General features: G+C 39.4%; 1 protein-coding gene across 2 annotated transcripts in view; it reads right to left on the reverse strand.

The window, feature by feature from the left end:
- The window catches only part of LOC130546451 (seizure 6-like protein), a 30,172-nt gene that overhangs the window by 7,548 nt on the left and 1,966 nt on the right, over positions 1–20,658 (reverse strand). Inside the window, exons 1-7 of one of the 2 annotated variants that reach the window (XM_057321716.1) lie at positions 20,056–20,309; positions 5,079–5,483; positions 4,088–4,227; positions 2,156–2,351; positions 611–796; positions 289–460; positions 49–218 (exon numbers count right to left, since the gene is read on the reverse strand). In XM_057321716.1, the coding sequence (XP_057177699.1) occupies positions 49–218; positions 289–460; positions 611–796; positions 2,156–2,351; positions 4,088–4,227; positions 5,079–5,483; positions 20,056–20,137 (1,351 nt within the window). In that variant the 5' untranslated portion in view covers positions 20,138–20,309. Of the gene's footprint in view, positions 1–48; positions 219–288; positions 461–610; positions 797–2,155; positions 2,352–4,087; positions 4,228–5,078; positions 5,484–20,055; positions 20,310–20,658 lie in introns of those variants that run through there. The other variant, XM_057321717.1, reaches the window with a different exon arrangement.

Consider the following 20,658-nt stretch of genomic DNA (forward strand, 5'->3'; position numbering starts at 1 on the left):
AAACATCAGCAGGTTTGGTTGGGACATTATCATCGGTTTGTGCCGTACCCTCGAAACGGATGTTAAATCCAGTGTTGTGGTTGTTGGGTCGGTCTGTTATGAACTGAACCCGCACGGCCGGTCCCTCGCTGATCACTCCCTCAAACGGAATGGGGCCGCCGCGGCCGGAATCGAACAGGACCACTGAACCAGCGTCCAGACCGCTCCATAACACCAGCCTTCACGATGAGAGATGATGTCAGTGTTTTATTGACGTGTGAAAAACTCATTCTGATCACACGCGTGTACCTGTCTGTCGGACCTAACAACATTCTCTCCAGATGGAGGTGAAGCCGCTGGCCGTTCGGAGCCTCCAGGGACCACGAGCAGCTGCGATCCAGAGTGCCGTTGGAGCCCGGCTGAGGTGACGGGGACAGAACTCGCCCCACTGTGGCGTTTTTAACGACACCTCCACATAGAGCTACAAAAAACACACAAACACCCGTCATGAACAACACACTGACAGACAAAATCCACCCAGTGTCATTTAACATTGAACATAAAAACCCGTGGCACCCAAGATCATTAACTCACCCTTTCTGATTTTATATTTTTTTTAACGTTCTGTTACCTTTGCAGCTGGGTTCGTGTTGACTCCACACAGGAAGTGAGGCGTTGAGACAGGTGAGCGTGGCGTCCCCCTGCAGGTGATATCCCATGTGACACATGAAATGAGCCGTGCCTCCGGGATGGAGATCTTTTACTGACACTTCTCCAAAATGAGGTCGTCTGGGTAGAGCACAACTCAGACGAAAAACTGCCGAAGAAAGACGCGCTTACTAAAGCTTAGAAACGTAAATACTCCCTGTCATGATTCTGCCTCATCGTGTCATGTTTATTCTTGGTCTTGTGGCAGAGTCATGACAAAGCCTTAGGTTTTGTGTGGAGAGAGACATTTTGGCCCTTTCGGCCTTCCACATTCTCTCTCTCCGGTGTCGCGTTAGCTTTCCATCAGTGTTTCATCCCCTACACCTGTCCCTTGTTAATTATCCTTTGTTTGTCTCCCTATAAAATGCCCTCGTGTTCATTGTCCTGTGCTCGTTCGTTTTGGTTATTTGCTTTGCTGTCTTGTCTTTGCTCGTGTTCCTGTTACCCTGCCTTGTGGATTACCTTGCCCCTTGTCTGGACGTTTATTGTGTATCAAGTCGTGTTTTAGTTAGTATCCTGTCTCTTTTGTTTTTTTGCCCTGCGTGGGAAGTCTTTGTTTTGAGTTTATAACACCTTAGTTCGTTTTCCCCATTGTGGGTGCTTCTGTTTCGTGTGTGTTTTGTTATTATTAAAATCTTAGTGTTCCCATCACCTTGCTGCCTGCACTTGGGTTCTTCCTACCACGAAACCCTGACAACTCCTACTGTTCATCTATCAAATTCAAAAGGAAAAACCTAAAACATCTGTTATCAGCTTACATTTACATTCATTTAGCAGATGCTTTTATTCAAACTGACTTATAAATAAGAGAGCATTTAATATCCTCGCACCATTAAAAAACTTTATTTAACATGTTATTTCCAAAAAATTACCATGGTTTTATTATAGTAATAATTTTTTAGCAGACTGAAGTACCACAGTATGGTTCAATTGTAGTTTTTTTCGTTAGTTTCATTTAGTTTAGTTTCATTTGTATGTTTTTTTGTAGTAAAATCTATAGTTCATTTTTAATAAGAGGTGTGTGAACTGTTCATCATAAATAAGTGAAATATATGTGAATTCCTCTGAACACAAACCATGCACAAGACGGCAGAAGAAAGCTTCAGAAATGAGCCCTCGGGTGAAGTACATTAGTCAGTTAATGGACACGACAGAATCCATCCAGAACAGAGCCAATTAACCAAATGGGAAACGATTCAATTCAAAGTTTACAGGCAAAGTCTGTCCAACAACTCAAAACATGTGCAACAAACGCAGAACATTTGTGAACCACTTCTGGATTTAAACATGAACGCAAACGCTTCAGGGAGTCATTACAGTAAGCATCAGACTTTAATGAGAAATTAGCTTTATAAAAGCACAGAAGCACTGTTTAACTCTTTCATGGTAATCTCTGATGAAGCCTTAACCGGATCAAAATAGACAGCACGTATGCATGAGTAGATTAAGAAGAAAAGGACTGACTCACTTTGGTAATGCAGCTGGAACATGCCGACGGCTCCCTCTGGAGAAGAGCGGTAAAACACAGAGATGGTATTGGTTGGACTGCGGATCACCTGACCTTCCACCAGAAGTGTCTGATTGGCAAGTACGAGCAGGGCTCCGCCTTCATCAATCCCTCTGATTGACAGCTGTTCTCCCTCTGACAGGTTGACACTTTTGACCTACAATACACAACACAACACAGTTACGTATGTATAGTATAATACAACATAGCATACTATAACGTCAATAATGACACTTATAATAGTATTATACCATGGTCTGTTTGAATACTTGATTCTGATTGGCTGGAAGGTGTGCATTAAAACCCTTTAACGCACGGGTAGCTCTGGTCAGTTTGATTACATGAAAAATTAACTAACGAAAATAACTGCCATTTTCAACTGTTTGATCTAAAATGACACTGTAAAGATCAATAACAGCTTTAACTTGGCAAATGACCATGGTATAAGCGGGATAATCCACAGCTAGCCGTGCGTTAAAGGGTTTTAATGCACTTCGCGTCTCCACGTCGTGCATTAAAACCCTTTAACGCACGGCTAGCTGTGGATTATCCCTTACGTATAGCGCAGTAGCGTATCAAATAGTACAGTATACATTAACATTCATAATAGGATGTTAGTATAGTATAGAATAGAATCCATAATAACTAATAATAACTCAAGTATAGTACATTATATAGTATAGTGTAACATTCATAACAGGATCTATTTTGTTAGTACAAAACAGAATAACATTCATAACAGCACTAATAATGGTAGTATAGCATAGAAGAGTACAGCATTGTGTCTAGTCTGTGCACTATGTATATTATATATATTTAAGAAAAATACAAAAAATGAATAAATGTTTGTTATTTGTATATTATTTATTAAATTTATTATTATTTAAAAATATAAATATACACACGCAAATATTTGTTAATATATGCATATTTGAATGTATGTGTATGTGTGTGTGTTTATAAATACAAAATTATTAGGCACAGTGCACAGACAAATATTATTATAAACACAAACTTTTATTCTGGATGCGATTAATCACGATTATTCGTTGAGTGTAACATTGACGTCCTTCAGTGTACTTGTATTTAAAAATCTGTAATTAAAAAAAATTATTATTTTTGGTGTAAGCATCATATAAACGTATTGGAAACGTTTTCTTTGAATCTGAAGATGATCTGATTCGTATCTCATGAGGACACAGTGTGTACACACTCAATTAAATAAAAGTGTTTTAATCTGTACAGAGGGGATATTTAACTCTCTCTCTCTGACAGCGGATTACAGCAGTAATGTGATATTGTGTTTCATCCACAGCGAGAGACACTGATCGTGGACATGAGATTACTCTGGACAATGAGTTTTCCCTGAGAAAACACGGCAGCCGGTGTTGTGCCGAAAAATGACTCCTGCCAAATTATGACTCCCCCATTCCCCACTAACATTAGGGGTTTGGATTAGCCAATTCCCCATCAAAACCAACGAGGGGAGTCGCAATCTGGCAGGGAGTCAAAATTCGGCACAACACCGGCTCGATGTGTTTTCACTTCAGATGCATGAAACGACAGCATCAGTCACTAGACGGCACGCTGCAGCGGCTCTGAGGCGGTTAGACTTGGTCACCTGTATGTGAGAGCGAGCGAGGACGCGCGCGGGGAATGAGATTGCATTACAGAATAAAAGCTTGTTAGGCAGCAGATTGCATTTCCAGATAACTCCCTGCGGGCCGCACGCTGGGGTCGGTGTTCTGCATCTGCTTGTTTGTTGGATTACACAGTCTGTTAACATATCAGTTAAAGACATTCATGCATTAACAGGTGCCAGATCAGTCCAAACATCTAATGCAGTCGGTCACGCTTATTAAACAGTAAGACAGAGGGTGACAGAGCGCGTACCTGCAGCTCAACGCCGTACCCCGTGTATACGGTCACCGTGTACGTGCACTGCAGGAACGCCGCCTCGGGAAGCGGCGGGTCATCTGAAGGATCAATGTAGCCCTCCGGCTCGCTGAAATTCACCCTGCAGTGAGTTAGCGCTGGAGGAAAATGTCAGACAGTCTTGTCTCAGAAATAAGATGATTTCAGAAGAGCGACATGAAAGGAAGACACATGCTGGGTGTGGAAAAACATTCGAGAAATGAGATTGGGAAAAGCAGCGAGCCTTTCTAAACGACAGTGAGGAGCTGAAGTGAATCAAATCAAATCAAAGTCTGCATCACATAAACACTTCTTCTCTGATGAAAACCCATCGGTGTGAAATCTAAATCTAAGAGCACTTACTATAATGCAAATGAGCTGTGATGTAATAGGGCGACTACCAATGGGAGTGCAGATACAGTTAATGAGATTCATCCAACGCTACACTGCAAAAATAACATTCTTACTTAGTATTTTTGTCGTGTTTTCCAGTAAATATGTCTAAAATTCTTGAATCAAGATGCATTTTGTTGATGAGCAAAGTGACCTAAGAAAATAAGTCTTGTTTTTAGACAAAAAATATGAAATTTCAGTGAATATTTGCTTAAAACATGCAAAAAATATCGGACAGTGGGGTAAGAGAAATAATCTTGAATTAAAGTTGACCTTTTTCTTAGTCACTATATTCAAGATTATTTGTCTTACCGCATTGTCAGATATTTTTTGCATGTTTTAAGCAAATATTCACTGAAATTTCATATTTTTTGCAGTGTAGAACTCTTTCATTATTTATTCAACCTCATGTCATGTCAAACCTCTATGAGTTTCTTACTTCATCAGAACACAAAAGAAGATATTTTGAAGAATGTTGATAATCAAACAATACTGAACTCCATTGTATGAAGACATTTCTCAAAATATCTTCTTTTGTGTTCCACTAAAGAAAGATTCTTTTTTAAGTGCACATTACCTGGGCTGAGAACGCCAGACGTCGTCTCTGAATTCACAGTGGTCGGGACAGCAGCGGTGACGGACGGCTCAGCATCAGCATCAGGATCAGGACGGACGGTCGGGGAAACGTTGTCCCAGATGGGTGTTGCGATGGCCTCTGGGGGTTCAGTGGGGAGGTCATCGGCTGGAGGTACGATGGGGTGAACAGTGTCGCTGTGTGAAGGGAAAACTTTCCTCAGCTCTCCGGCTCCGAACACAGGCCTCAGATCAGAGGGAAGTGTGACACCCGTCTGAGCCAGCAGATGATCTTTATGAGACAGGACTGACTCTAGGATGGATGTGACTCCTCTGGGTCTTTCTTTTGGGGCTGGAACCTGCATCGCTGGAAAAATGCTGGCTGGAGGCGGCGTCAGACCGGTTTCATCTGCGGGCAGAAGAACAGTTATGGAGGCAACAGTGAGCTGAAATGGAGAAAACTTCTGTGAAAAAGACTCACATCTTCTCTTTCACTTTGACAGCAGAATGTCTGAAATTGTGGTCAGACATTAAATTAGATTTTAGATAAAACATCTCAGCCCAAGTGAAGAAAATGTGAGTGATGCTTGCAAGGGTGTTCATGGTGCAGGGTTGCTATGGGGGTTGCTAAGGAGATTTAATTGTATTTTTTGCACAGTTTTAAAAAAAGGACAGAGAGAACACAGCTTTTACACAATGTATGTATGAAGTGGCTTTATTCAAGAATCCAACTCATCAATATTAAAATTCACAAATCAGCACAAGCTCAAGAAAACAATGAATATGATTACAACAGCCAAACATATCAATAATAAAAGAAAAAGAATCAAATGTAACTGTATCAATGTACAGTATATGCACATATTCATGAATAGGAATGTGCTCTAGATGTGTACATTCATCTGTAAACATGCATTGACATGCATAAGCTCTGGTCTCTTTGATGAATTAATTCTTCAATTTAAGTTCAATCGGAGATACACTTTTTCCTCAGAATTCCTCACAGTTTAATGCATCATTCCCATTTGTAATGGTATAGGAACGTAGGGTTATACTTTAGGTTGCTATGTATATATTTATAGTGTAACATGGAATTTTATGGAGTCTACCGAGCCCTAAAGAAGCTCAGAGGAAGTAAAGTGATGAGTAGAGGTATTATAAGCTTTCTCAACTCAACTTTTATTTATATATCGCTTTTCACAATTTTCATTGTTGCAAAGCAGCTGTACATGATAACATGTTAACTACAAGCAATACATTAAATGTATCAAATATAAAAGGTGTCAAGTGCAAAGTGAATAGAAACACTCTCATTCACACAAGACACACAAAATATACAGTGCACACACACTCACATGAGGCCACGGACACACACACACGCTCACACAGCACACATACATGAAGAACTGCAACAACAGTCGCGCACAGAAACACAGACACACATACACACACACAACCCATCCGCTTGCCCGTGCACACCGAACATAACATACATGCACTGACACACACACCAAAACACACACACGCACGCACACACACGAGCAAAACGAGTGCAGACTCTCTCTCTCTCGCGCTGATTCAAGTTTGCCTGCTGTCCTTGACAGGAAAGGACCAGAACACAAATGAAGCGTGTCGGAGAAACAACACAGTAAGAAATGCATCGAGACGTGTGTTAATAAATCCAGATTCATGAGAACTTCTGAGAACACAACTTCAAAACTCATTTTCTGCTCTATATAATATACCGTATACAGAGAAGTCCAAAAATCTGAGACCACTTTCAAAATGTATTAAAATTTAGACAATTTAATTTGATTTAATTATAACAATGATACATTACACTGTCATGTCACTAAACAAATGTAATAAAGTTTCCTTTTTACAGATGATCAGATTTCTCTGCTGGGTCATTCTCTGTCAACTCAGAGGTCGCCGGATAAAAAACATTCGATTACACACATCACGTAAGCCCGGTCCTCTGATAACATGGGAGAGGTATCTCACTAAACGCCTCTGGCGTGACGGATCCACAGACCTTTCCATAGTGAGACACCGAGCGAATGTTTGAAAGAGAACTGATTTTAAATTGTTCTCTTCTGGAGAAACAAATAAATAAAACAACAGACAAATATATTACACTAATATTAGAGATAAAATCTAAAAGGACATTATAATATCTTTAATATCTCTTACAAGCATCATTTTCTGTAATGCAATAAGGATTTTTCCTTATTTTTCCTTAATAAGCAGAAATGTATCATTAGTTGTAGTAATCTGAAGATGGCTGATGTGTTCTTGTTTGTATAGGAGTGGAGGTGTATAGGGATGAATTGGGAACTTTCACTAGAGGACACACTTTCACATTCATTACATGTTTTATTGCTCACACGATGTCCTCTCTCTCTCTCTCTCTCTCTCTCTCTCTCTCTCTCTCTCTCTCTCTCTCTCTCTCTCTCTCTCTCTCTCTCTCTCTCTCGTCGTCGTCCTTCTTCTCTTCTTCTCTTCTTCTGGTCTCTATCTCTCTCGTGTTCTCTGTTCTCTCTCTCTCTGTTTCTCTCTCTTCTTTCTCTCTTCTCTCTCTTTTTCTGTCTCTCTCTCTCTCTCTTCTCTCTCTCTCTTCTCTTCTTTTCTCTTGTTTCTCTCTCTCTGTTATCTCTGCTTATGTCGTCTTCTCTCTTATCTCTCTGTGTCTTCTCTCTCTTTCTCTCATCTTCTCACTAATTCTTCTCTTCTCTCTCTCTTCTTCTTTCTCTGTCTCTTGTCTTCTCTTCTCGTCCTCTCTTCTCTCTCTTCCTTCTCTCTTCGTTCGTATTCTCTTCTCTATCTCTGGCTTCTCTCTCTTCATTTTCTATCTCTTCTTCTCTCGTTCTCTCTCTTTTTCTGTATCTTCTTTCTTTCTCTGGCTTCTTTTCTTGTTCATAAACTGATCGTAATATCCAGCATAAACCTTCTATCTCTGTCTCTTACTTTCTCTCTCATGTCTTCTCTTCTCTCCTCTCCTAGTTTTCTTCTATTCTTCCATCCTCTCTCGTCTGTCATCTTCTTTATCTCTCTCTCTCTCTCTCTCTCTCTCTCTCTCTCTCTCTCTCTCTCTCTCTCTCTCTCTCTCTCTCTCTCTCTCTCTCTCTCTCTCTCTCTCTCTCTCTCTCTCTCTGTCTCTCTCTCTCTCTCTCTCTCTTCTTTATCTTGTTTCCTCAACTCGGCTTCTTCATGACACATGGCATAAAATAACCTTTTTCCATAAAGAAACTTTAACATCTAAAGAACATTTTTCAACATCACTTTGTGGTGAAAAAAGGTTCTTTAGGTTATAAAAGGTAAGAAAGAGATGCTTCTTTAAAAACCTTTCGCTGAATGGAAACCAAAAAATCGAACAACCTTATAAGCACCTTTATTTTTATGAGTGTAAACTTACAAGATGTACCAGAGTAATTTAAAGGGTAAATGATGTAAAAAAGCAGCGACTTGTGCTACACATGTATCAGTCTACATTTAAACAAGATTTTGTGAAATGTGATGTGCTAATATCCTCAAACAGTCAGACAAAATGTCCTGTATCAAAACTGAGCCGTATTCTTGTCACGACTCTTGGAAATATAATTCTCCTCAGCAGCGTCCTTTGACATTCAGACAGATGTGAAAGAGGCCAATCACGACACACAAAAGGTCTTTTCATGACAAGAGGAAGATCCCAACCAATCCGGATCAGACCGAACCCCGAGATCCTGTCAACTGTGTACAAACGCCTGACGGATGCCATCACGTTCTCTTTGTGTGTGAGAATTCATTCCAAACCCGGCTCTGAATGAAGATGTCAAAATCAGAAGAGCGACATTCACTTCTCATTATTGTAGCTGTTAGACGGCGCCGATGTGACAACCAAAAAAGAGATTTAGAACGATTATTATATACCAGACATATATATATATATATATATATATATATAGATTCACAATATTACAAGAATATTTCATTTCACGAGACATTTGTGTCTTTAATCAGGATGACGCTAAACACACAGACGGCAAGAGAGAGCAACTGGAGGTCAGAAAAACAATTCATTTCCACCAATGGAGAAACTGATTTTTCACAATAAAATGTTTCTGTAAAAACCATAAGCCAGTGTGATTTTAACTTCATTAAAAAGCTCAGTGTTAAACTACTGAAGTCCTGCTAACGAACTACATTACCCATAATCCTGATCAGATCAATCACTGTAAACCAGGGTCCTTATCATGAACTAAACCTTTCTGACATTTGAAATCAAACAAAATACGTGACAAAATTTAATTTGAGAAACCTAAACTAAACAAAAACTGGAAATGCTGCCTTAGAAAAAAACGTTTCATGTAAATATTACATGAAAATAAATACAACTAAAGTAAAACTGAATTTTGTTTTAACCTATACAGCAATATTTAAAATAAATGAATAATACAATGACAAAAGCACGCAAAACATTGCTTAAAATTGAACATAAACAAAAAAACTACAAAAAAACGTACAAATAACTAAAATAACTACAAAAATTGTGTTGTGTCCACAATCACTCACTTGCTAATCTCTATAGAGTAAATGACATCAGACATCCAAACAAGATCTTTCAGATTTGAACAGAGCCGTCCACGTCACACCATTAACAGCGTTTAGTGACACGTCTGTGAGACTCATTAAAGGTGTCAGTGATCCTCCATAGAGAGAGAGAGTAACACGTGAGGTTGAGCGTGAGAGAGAGAGAGAGAGAGTGTGCAGTGCAGATAAAGGAGGTTTCCATTGGCTGTTTGGATAGAGAGACATATAACTAACCTTGACTTTTCAATCTCCACGTTTGTCTGGTTTAATGCCGTCCCCTTTCCCTCTCCAGTGACGTTCACGACACGTTTTACTGCTGACAAACCGAACATTACTGTAACTAAACTCCCAGAGGCACATTCCCATCCACTCTCAGCCAATCACCGTGGAAAAGCTCTTCGTCCTCTGTACAGCAGAGCCATTGAATATGAGAGTTACGACACTCACATAGACCTCCATAGGAAGAATGAAACTCACGTCCGATAGTTCAAAACATTGCACTGAAGCCCATTCATTTCAGTGTCTCCCAAATCCATTTGCTGTACAGTTGGTGAAATAATAATTCAACGAGTTGGCAGTTGAAATGAAATGTTAAAAGTTAAACACAAAGTCTGATCTTATATTCATATTACTCCCAAGATAAAATGCTGCAATAAATGTAGTCAACGTAGTATTCAGTAGGGCTGTCAAAAGATTAATCGCGATTAATCACATCCAGAATAAAAGTTTGTGTTTACATAATATATATATATGTGTACTGTGCGTAATAATTTTGTATTTATTAACACATACACATCCATGCATATATTTAAGAAAAATCTCAAAATTAATAAACATTTATATATCATTTCAATTATTGGTAAATATAAATAAATACATGTAAATATTTCCTATATTTGTGTATGTGTTTGTATTTATAAATACAAAATGAATATGCACAGTACATAGACATACTGTATGTTATGTTATGTAAACACAAACCTTTATTCTGGATGCGATTAAACACGATTAATCGTTTGACAGCCCTAGTTAATATATAGCAAAATGTATGCAGACGCAGTTGCTTTTATCTGTCCCGCTAAAATCCATTGAAATAGGTTGACAGCACGGATTTGTTTGGAACTATTGAGCGCTCCATGAACCACGTGACCAGACGGCGGCGAGATCGAGTGTCGTAACTCTCACATTCAACGGCTCTGCTCTATAGTGAGAACACACACCTCAGTTCGGTCGCACCACTTAGATTGTGCCTTTACTTACTTTTTGACTTACTTTTGCTGTCTCTTTCTACATGTTTAACGTCTGCACTGACCTTTATCGTAATGTTATTTATATTTTCCTTTTGTGTTTGTATTTTATAATAATTACACAATTGTCGTTGGAGCTGTCCGACCTTCACTACTGGCTGTATATTCTCTATATAACCGTGTATGTGACAAATAAAAAATCTCGAATCAGCGAAATATTCATTAAATAGCTTTAGGTAAGAAATGTAAACATATAAAAAAGATGTCTACTTTTACAATATAATACACAATTTGACGTCAACACAAAAATACAATATAGAGATATCTACACATAGATTCTATATATAAATGTATACGTATATGGAGACTTTTTATGTTTTAACAAAGATGGCAATAGAGAGGCAAAAGTTATGGATTGCAGCTTAAACAATAAAACACCTAGGCCCGGTGTTCACAGACAAGGTTTAAGGCTAGTCCCAGACTGAAATGAACGTGTGACCTGTCTTAACTCAATATAACTTGAACAGAAATATCTTAAAATACAACAGTGCCATTGTTTTGTCTTAAGATGCACACCAGTAGTGTATTCTTCTAAGGAATTTTTTAAAAGCGACATAAATATCTCATTTCAACTAAGACATAATCCTGGTTTAAACTAAGCTGTGTCTGTGAAACTGGGCCCTAAAATTTAACATTTTCTAAGGCAAACTCCCATTCCTTGTTTCTTTATAAGGGAAAAAATCAAACAATATATATGTATGAAGAGTTAGTTTGCAAAAGCAGATACCTTCATTATGTATATGAATATCATATATGTTTTTATTGTGTTATAGTTTTAGTTAGTTTGTATTTTTTTGTTATTAATACTTAAAGGGACAGTTCACCCAAAAATGAGAATTCTGTCATTATTTCCTCACCCTCAGATTGTTTCGAAGCTGTATACATTTCTTTGTTCTGTTGAACACAAAGGAAGATATTTGTAAGAATGTCAGTAGCCAAACAGATCTCATCCACCATTGACTCACATCTTATTTATTTTCTCTACTATGGCAGTAAATGGGGGATGTTATCTCTTTGGTTACTGACCATTTTCCTGCAGGATCATGGGTCTGCCTCACTCATTAAAACTCCCGTCTCATTAAGTGTGACAGTCGTACCGTGAACTCAAAGGCATCGTCACTGGTAAAGAGAGAGAGAACGAGAGCAGGCAGCAGAAATAATGATTTTATTTCCACTGGAAGCGAATGAGAGCAGTACAAATGCTTACAGACATGAGGTCGATGTTGCGGGACGGGTCAGCCTGATTCAAAGGTAAACTGGAGCACACATTGATCGTGTTGGGACACATCTCACATCATCATCGTTTCTGTCTAAAGCGGCTCTCATGCAACATTGAGCCGGTGGTTCTATTACCTTCATCATTTGTTAAGTGTCTGTATAAATGCAGAAATGACATCAAGATTCTTGGACAAAGAATTATGACACCGCCGGTGAATGTGCAGTCAATCGCACGTCAATGCTGAAAATAAGAGCTGTCAATCTACATCTAATACAGATGGCATGTTCACACATCACATGAACGAGAGCTGGAAAGACTAACAAATCAGACACAACCCAACAAGATTTTTATTTTCTTGTATGTAAGGCATGTCAGTTTTTTTATGGCTCGCTCAATGTGGCTCACTCATCACAGTTTAATACATAAAGACATCTGTAAGGCTACGTTCACATTTGACTTCTTTTTTGACAATAAAATTTTGACAATGGCGCTTTTTTAGTAAAAAAAAAAAAACCTCGCAGCGTTGTGGTTACAAATAGCAGCCGGCAATCACTTCAGAGGCAGCGTTTGTGCACGAAGGCAGCTTAGAGAAACAGATTCAGACAGACTTCATACGTAGCCTAAATTCTGTTTGAATACAACAGAGAGCGTCTTTGCAATAACCAATCACATATTTCAAAACTACAATGCTAATTTCTCGCTAGAAATGCAATCAAAAGCTGTTGAAAGTGAAAACTAAACTTACATTTATACAAAACTATGCTCCAGCCGCCATTTTATTTTTTCGAGCTTGATCCTGCTCGACTAATCACGGTCCTCGCATGTTGTTATGGAAACGACAGGTCTCGCTACTCGCTTGTCATTGGTTAGCTGTGAAAAAGGTGCTTGACGTAGGGCGTTTTTAAAACAGTTTCACTTTTTTGGACTTCAAAAGACGCTCTGAGCTGCAGAAAAAGACTCCGGCGCTGGCGTTTAAAAAAGCACTCAGGACTTTATTGAAAACACCATATTGATTATAATGTAAAACTGACGCCAGCAGCTTCAAAAAAGATGTCAAATGTGAACACAGCCTAAGAAATCCATTCGGAGGTCGATATATGAAATATTTCAATATTTTTGTACTGTTTTCCAGTACGGTTAAATGAAGATACATTTACTTCAGAAGCAAAATAAAACCCCTAAATGAAGTACTAAATAACAGCCTATATACTGTAGGTCATTCTCAAGTAAATGTATCTTGATTTAAGAATTTGTAGATATTTGCACTGGAAAACAAGACGGGTTTTTTTGTTGCAGTGCGAGTATAAACAATGTGTCAATTTCAACGTTTGTTGAATGTTTGAATTTTAAAACATGTAACTTTTATAATGACGTGGTGAATCACAACAACATTCAATGTTTGTAAACTGCTTTTCTTATCTGCCATTGGTCAGACAAATTAAAAACATTCCAAAATATTCCCAAACATCATTTCCAGAACTTAATATGAATGTTAAGAAAACGTTCTTAGAAATTCTGTTAGCTGGGCCACGTTTGCACTATTCAGGAAGATCAATCATCTAGAAAAGCCTGTCGTACAGATAAGCGTCATCTCCAGTACCAGTTATCCTCTGATCTCAGTGAGATTCTATGGGCTCATTTCTATTGGATCTCCTCCAGAATGTCGACTGGCACAGCAGATGGCATCATTCTGCCCGCTCGTCATTCAAGAGTCTCTGTGCAGCTGCGCAGGTGCCAGCCATCTGCGCAAACATCTGGCCTATACCGCTCTTTATTTTCTGCATCTTTAATATCGTCGCCTCAGCTTACTGACCTCTGCTTTGTTCCCGTTGGTTTGGGATTGAACAGCAAATAACATTTTCTCTGATATGAATGTGATCATCCACTTCAGCACAGAACAAAGAGTGACTATGCATCAAAGGTCTTCCCTCCTGCCTTCATTTAACTTACAATGTGTACACAAGGATCAAAAAGATAGAGATGAGAGATAATAGATGAGTGATCTCTCGCTCTCTCTCTGAGGGTATTAGCACACAAAACACACAGATGTCACTGTTTAGTATGCGTACTGCACACGACTGATAAACTCCGGCCGGTCACAGTAATAAAAAAGTGAAAGTGACCTATTAGTCAGATATGGTGACCCATACCCGAAATGTGACCTCTGCATTTAACCCATCCAGAGAGTAGTGAACACACGCACAGCAAGTGGTGACCACACATACACCCGGAGCAGTGGGCAGCTATCACTGCAGCGCCCGGGGAGCAAGTGGGGGTCAGGTGCCGGCCCTGAGGATCCAACCGGCAACCTTCTGGTCACGAGTCCGACTCTCTAACCATTAGGCCACGACTGCCCACGACTGCCAAGCTTTCATTTTTTATAAGCTTATAATAACTATTTTAATCTTATTAGCTGGGAATGTCAAATTGACATCATTTGACTGTAACACATGACAAAATAAGCACATAAACATCGTATTGAACAGATACAGCTGCAGAAAGAAATTCGAGAATTTTCCAAACGTTCATTTCATCATCATTTCTAGATGTATTGAGGTGGTTTCAGTCCAGTGTCTGTTCAATTTCAACAGCAACGTGAAAGACTGACAGCATGACAAGACTTATTTACATCACATCTCACAAAAAGGTCGACTTTGATTATAAAGCACTCTGTAAACCTTCTTTGTGAAAAGTGCTATGCAAATCAACAACTGACTTGAATTCTTCCCTGGATCTTAAAAGCCCTCTCTATTTACGATTAATGTGACGTCCTTTTTAAACATTCATTTATTGACTTCTTTATGCTTCCACAAAACCTCAGAACGTCTCGAATCAAAGCGCTTGTCTGTCAGCAGAGAGATGTGATTGTGAGGAAGTTTCAGAAGCGAGACAAAGTTTGATGGATTTCTGGAGCGTGAATGGATGATAAAAAACAGCCGGCGTGTTTTCTCTCTCTTCTCTTGGTTCTTCCCCTGAGCTCCTCCATCTAATGACTGTTGCCTACAGAGACGCACGCACTAAAGCAACCCTGCCAAGAACTCTCGGAGCCATCGCTCATTCAGACGCTGAAAAGACCTGGATCCCACCGCACAGACCGAGCCATCTCACTTTAACAGCTCCCTCCAGACACCTCACGCCAACAAAGAAACAACCAAACGGTTCTATCACGGTAATTTACCGCGGTATTACAATACTGCATCAATGCAGCAACGATTCGGAAGAAATACCAAAATGTACCATGAGAAATTCAGGTGGACACTGGAGATTTTTTATGAGCTACACTGTAAAAAAATCCTGTAGAAATGACGGTATCACTGGCAGCAGTACGCCAGTAACTTACTGTAGATTTACATTTATGTGATTTACTGGCAACCGAAAAATCTTCATCTTTACATAAAGAAATCCATAAAATAACAGCCTCATGCAAAGCATTCTGGGAACCAAAAAAACAGAAAAAGGTTGATGAGGGTTTCTCGTTCCCAGAATGCTTTGCACGTGGCTGTTATTTTATAGTTTTTTTCTGTAAAGATATTCATTTATCTTCATTTATATCATTCATTTATCAAACTGTTGCCAATAAATTAGATAAATATAAATCTACAGTAAGTTACTGGCAAACATTTTTCCAGTGTACGGTAAAGTACCGTACTGACACCACCAAACTCCTGAAATCCATTCTGTCTCGTTTCATTAAATGGTTTCTCATTTCTGAAATCAGCAGGCGTGCAACCCTATCAAACATAATTTCATCTAAATGTCTGGAATTACATTAATGCAGAGTTTCCTTTTAACGCGCGCTCTGAAAAAGTCATTTACATAATAGCTGCAAAATGAAGTTTCTCTACAGAATCGACTCTGTGCCTCCACCTGCTGCGACTGTCCATCTGCATTACCGGCTGACAGCTCCTCTGAGCTCGGGACGGAGCGAACCCGACAGCTGAAGGGGTGTTAAACGTGGAGCTAAAACGTTAAGGCAACAGAATGTCACCGTGGAGACGGAGGAAATGCTTTGACTGCGTTTCTCACCTCGTCTCGACGTGCTAAACGGGCGCAGGTGAACGGGCCTGAAAACACACAACCTGTCCCCCGCCGCTCAGACGCGGAGAAAATCTGAAATATTAAGCATGTGAAAAGCGTGTTTGACAGATGGAGCGTGCTTTGTACCGACCGCTCCATCTGGCCCAGCCCGCACCGTCATGTTTGGAGGCTCAGATTCATCATGGCATGAGAAGTTCACGTCTGAAGATCTAAAGCGCTGTTTATTCATGGACGTCACACCTGTGTTAGAAGCAACGAGACGCAAGTGTGTCGTCCTTTCAAATCTCATTTCTCTGAAAAAATAAACTAAAATCATCCTGTGCAGTTTAAACACTTGAGGAATTCTCACCAATTCACAGCGACTGTAAGAATCCACTGTGTGATGATGAGACGGACTGAAGCATCCAGACAGAGAGCGAGAGAGAGCAAACCCCCGGGGCATCAGTCCCACATCTCCAGTTTGGAGAAATCTACAATGGAAAGCACTTTCCAAGACTGATATATATGCAGAGACTGTAAAAAACTATGAAATATCAGTGGTCTTGTATTAAACGGAATGAGTTCTGTGTTACTGGTCTCAACTGCTATGTTTAACATATTCATCGAAATAACAGCATACGGCCAATTACACTTCTGAGAGATTACCTGCAAACTCACCGCCCGAATAACAGATCTATACCAGCATTTGTTTTCAGATCAGGTTAGGCAGATTAGATATTAGAAAAACAAACATCTGGGAATGATTTTGCAGCCAGATGATGCCCGAATCAACAAACCCAAGAACTATCAAATGAAGAAGAATTCTGGGAAACTGGTGCTTTGTTTTGGAAACGGTGTACATTTCTGTACGACAATAAACAATCTATCAGACAAAAAGTGTTAATATACAGCCTATATTTTACTTAAACGTATATGTAACGGGGTTGAAAGTAAAAACCGATGGTTGTACAGTTCAGTAAGACATTAGTAGCCTTTGGCTGAATGTCACATCTGGGTCATATTCCTCCAAAAGAAAGAAACTACTTCTTGCGTAAAGAATACGAAGGATATTTTTGAACCATAAAGATTTTTGCATTGTACTGATTTCTTACTTAAAGAAAAAATGACTAGCAATAAAATAATAATGTGAACAATTGTTTACAGCATTACAATACGATAAAAATCATCTTCATAAAAACTTTCATAATCCTAAAATAGACATTGCTTTCTTTCTTTTTGTTTTGGTGGGATATATGACCTGGACAAATTTAACACCGGTATAACACTGATATTTTAAACATCTTTTTTTTATGAACTGTTTACAATACAAAATCACGATAACAGGGTTGACATTTTAAAGCTGTTCTACACTGACTGACATAAAAAATATAATACATGATTCAGTGGCCGTTAGAATAACCTAAATGTTTGTTTGTTTCTTAAAGCAACACTTTGTAGTTTTTCCACCTTAAAGGGACGGTTCACTCAAATGAAAATTCTGTCATCATTTACTCAACCTCAGATCATTCCAAACCTGAAGATTATTTGGAAGAATGTCAGATCTCATCCCCCGTTGACTCCCATAATATTTATTTTCCTTACTATGGCAGTAAATAGGGGATGAGATCTGACATTCTTCCAAATATATTCCTTTGTGTTCAGCAGAACAAAGACATTTATACAGGTATATGATGACAGGGAAGCTTATTCAGTGACATTATTTACAACACTGGTAACAGACAATTGCGCTTCTCAACCACACGGGGGAACCTGTGAGCAAAAGTTCTATAGTGTCGCTTTAAGCCAGGCATGACTCCACAAACACACAAAAGAACACCTTCAGAGACAGAGAGGACATCGAGTTTCTAAACTCATCTGTCGGTGTGTCTCAGACACCTGTTCCGTTTTCTATCCGAAATTGCGGGACATTCTTGCTCTTTCTAATCTGATTTGGCTTCGTATAAACCAGCGAGAACTGCAGAGAAAGAGAGAAAGGTGATGTAATGAGAAGAGAAGGACAAATTCCAGATGAGTGAGTTTTAGAAGGTGCAGAACAGACAGTCTGTCACCAAAAGAGTTCTGACCCTGTGAAACCAACACTGACAGCACCACACAAACGAGAAAGAGAGAGAGAGCGAGAGAGAGAGAGAGGTCATCTTAACTGTGGTCATCTTAACTCACTATATCAGCGGTGAAGTACAGACATATGTGTGTTCTGTAGCACAGAAGATCTCAAACAATCACATAAGCAGCTGTAAACAAAGACAGCAAGAACTCAAATCTCTCACATATTCCCTCTATCAGCTTACATCGTATGCAAGGTGTCAAATCAATGAGATCTCAGTTATTATGGGCCACGAACCTAACGTTAAACAGCCTCTCGCAGTTCTAACCCACCAAAAGAACAGTGAATTTCTATTAACAGCATTACCTATCAATGTAATCAATTACCCAATTTGTAAATCACCCACTTTGCGGCCTATTTAACGTACTACGGAATGACACCCTTTAAAGAATATAGAATTCAAATTAAATTAATCAAAACAAATACAAGCATTACAATTTAGCTGCTTTATGTCATATTTTGTTCAAGTAACCAAAACAACGTTGGTAACTCCATTGACTTCCATCGTGTGAACACAAAAACACTGAGACATTTCTCAAAATATCTTCCTTTGTGTTCCACTGCAAAAAACGTCATTCTGGTGACATGAGTATGAGTAAATGATGAAAGACTTAATTTAAGACTATGACAGAATCCTTACTAATCCCGACTTTGCAAGGTCATATATCGAATCATTAAAGTCTCCACCAGACAACATGAAACATTATTAAACACAACTTATCATTACAGATTTTCCTCAAAATTATTCATATAAATGCTTCAACAAAAATGCCTTTGTATGTTTGTTTTTCAATCTGTAGAAGTCAAAACATGTTCAGTGTTAAGCAAGAAAGCTGAACTTCAGACGAAGGCAAACAGATGTTCTGACGACAGTCTTATGACATCAAGCTCCATGACAATAATGAGACATCGTGAATAAAATATGAAGGTTTTTCTAGAAGCCTGAATCAATCAATGCTCTCAGAAGGAGCAACATTCACTCTCTCGTGATGTCCCGATTAAAGAGGAGTTGCCCACGCGTGCACGGAGGAAGTGGGCTAAATTTAAACAGCGAGTGATGAACGAGCGGCACAGCAGAAAACACCGAAACATCACCGTCAGTCCACTTCATGCATGAATAATGCAACAGCATGTCTTACACCAGATCGAGGGCTCCTTTTGGGGTCGTGACTACACTTTTCTCACACAAAACTGTTTTCTTTCTGATGCACAAACAAAATAACAACGCTGGAAATGAAGCGCGCGCGCGCGATAGAAATCAATAAAGCAATGCGTTTCTCAGGCAGAAACGAGTGCTCATGGGTGTTCTCTTACGTGTTATCAACTACATCTTTAGATCTCTATGCATTATGTTTATGCACTATATTTATAGATCATAAATCATTCAGCTGACACACACCACACACACACAGAGAGAGAGAGAGAGAGAGAGAGAGAGAGAGAGAGAGAGAGAGAGAAATCCCGCAGCGTTTTTCTATTTGTGAATGCGCGTTCTTCTGCACCAGACTCGCACACAACCGTGTTTCCACAATGATCTCTACTACACTTTTGCCCTTAAAAACAGTTGCAGCATCACACGAATGTCTCTCAAACCCCGTCAAGGCATCTGAACTCAAATAAGTCTCCCGGCGCGTGACGTGTGTTAAACAGCCGCTGTGTCATTGTAATAAAAGTGAAATGGCGTTAAAGTTTCCGTGCACAAGGGCATCTTCAGCGCACTGTGACATATCACGAACATTACCTTGGCTTGCGATCTGTCCCCATAGTGTTCCCATCCAGAGCACCAAAGCAACGAGCAGCGCATCACTTTCACCTCGCAGCATGTTAAGACACAGTGAAGAGCGCCAGCCCAGAATAATCACAGATGTGACGTTAAAGTCCACGGCAGAGCTGCCGATGCTGATGCTTCAGTGTCTGTGTGTGTGTGTGTGTGTTTACAGCTCTGTGGTTCGGTCTTCATCTCTCCTCTGCTGAACTCCGCAGTGTGTCTTCTCCTTCACTCACCCCTCCTTCTCTCTCTCTCTCTCTCTCTCTCTTCTGGTTGTGTGTATGTGAGTGTAAAAGTTGCTGATGCTGTGGAGAGGGTGTGCTGCTGTCACAGTTTTCAATCAGAGAAACGACCATGGCTGTATTACTTCCAAACAGATGGATGGATAGACACGTGCGCCCACATGAACACATACTGTAGTATACTTTAGTATCTATGGTACACAGTAGGGTTGTCACGGTACCATAAACATGTCTTACGATACTATACCAGCTGAAGTATCTCGATACCAAGTTGGCTTGATCAAGCCATTTGAAATAATGTGAGTAAATAGTTTTCATGAGAAATTCAGTTAAT

Source organism: Triplophysa rosa, linkage group LG22, assembly GCF_024868665.1.
Source record: "Triplophysa rosa linkage group LG22, Trosa_1v2, whole genome shotgun sequence".
In the NCBI taxonomy this organism is placed as follows: Eukaryota; Metazoa; Chordata; class Actinopteri; order Cypriniformes; family Nemacheilidae; genus Triplophysa; species Triplophysa rosa.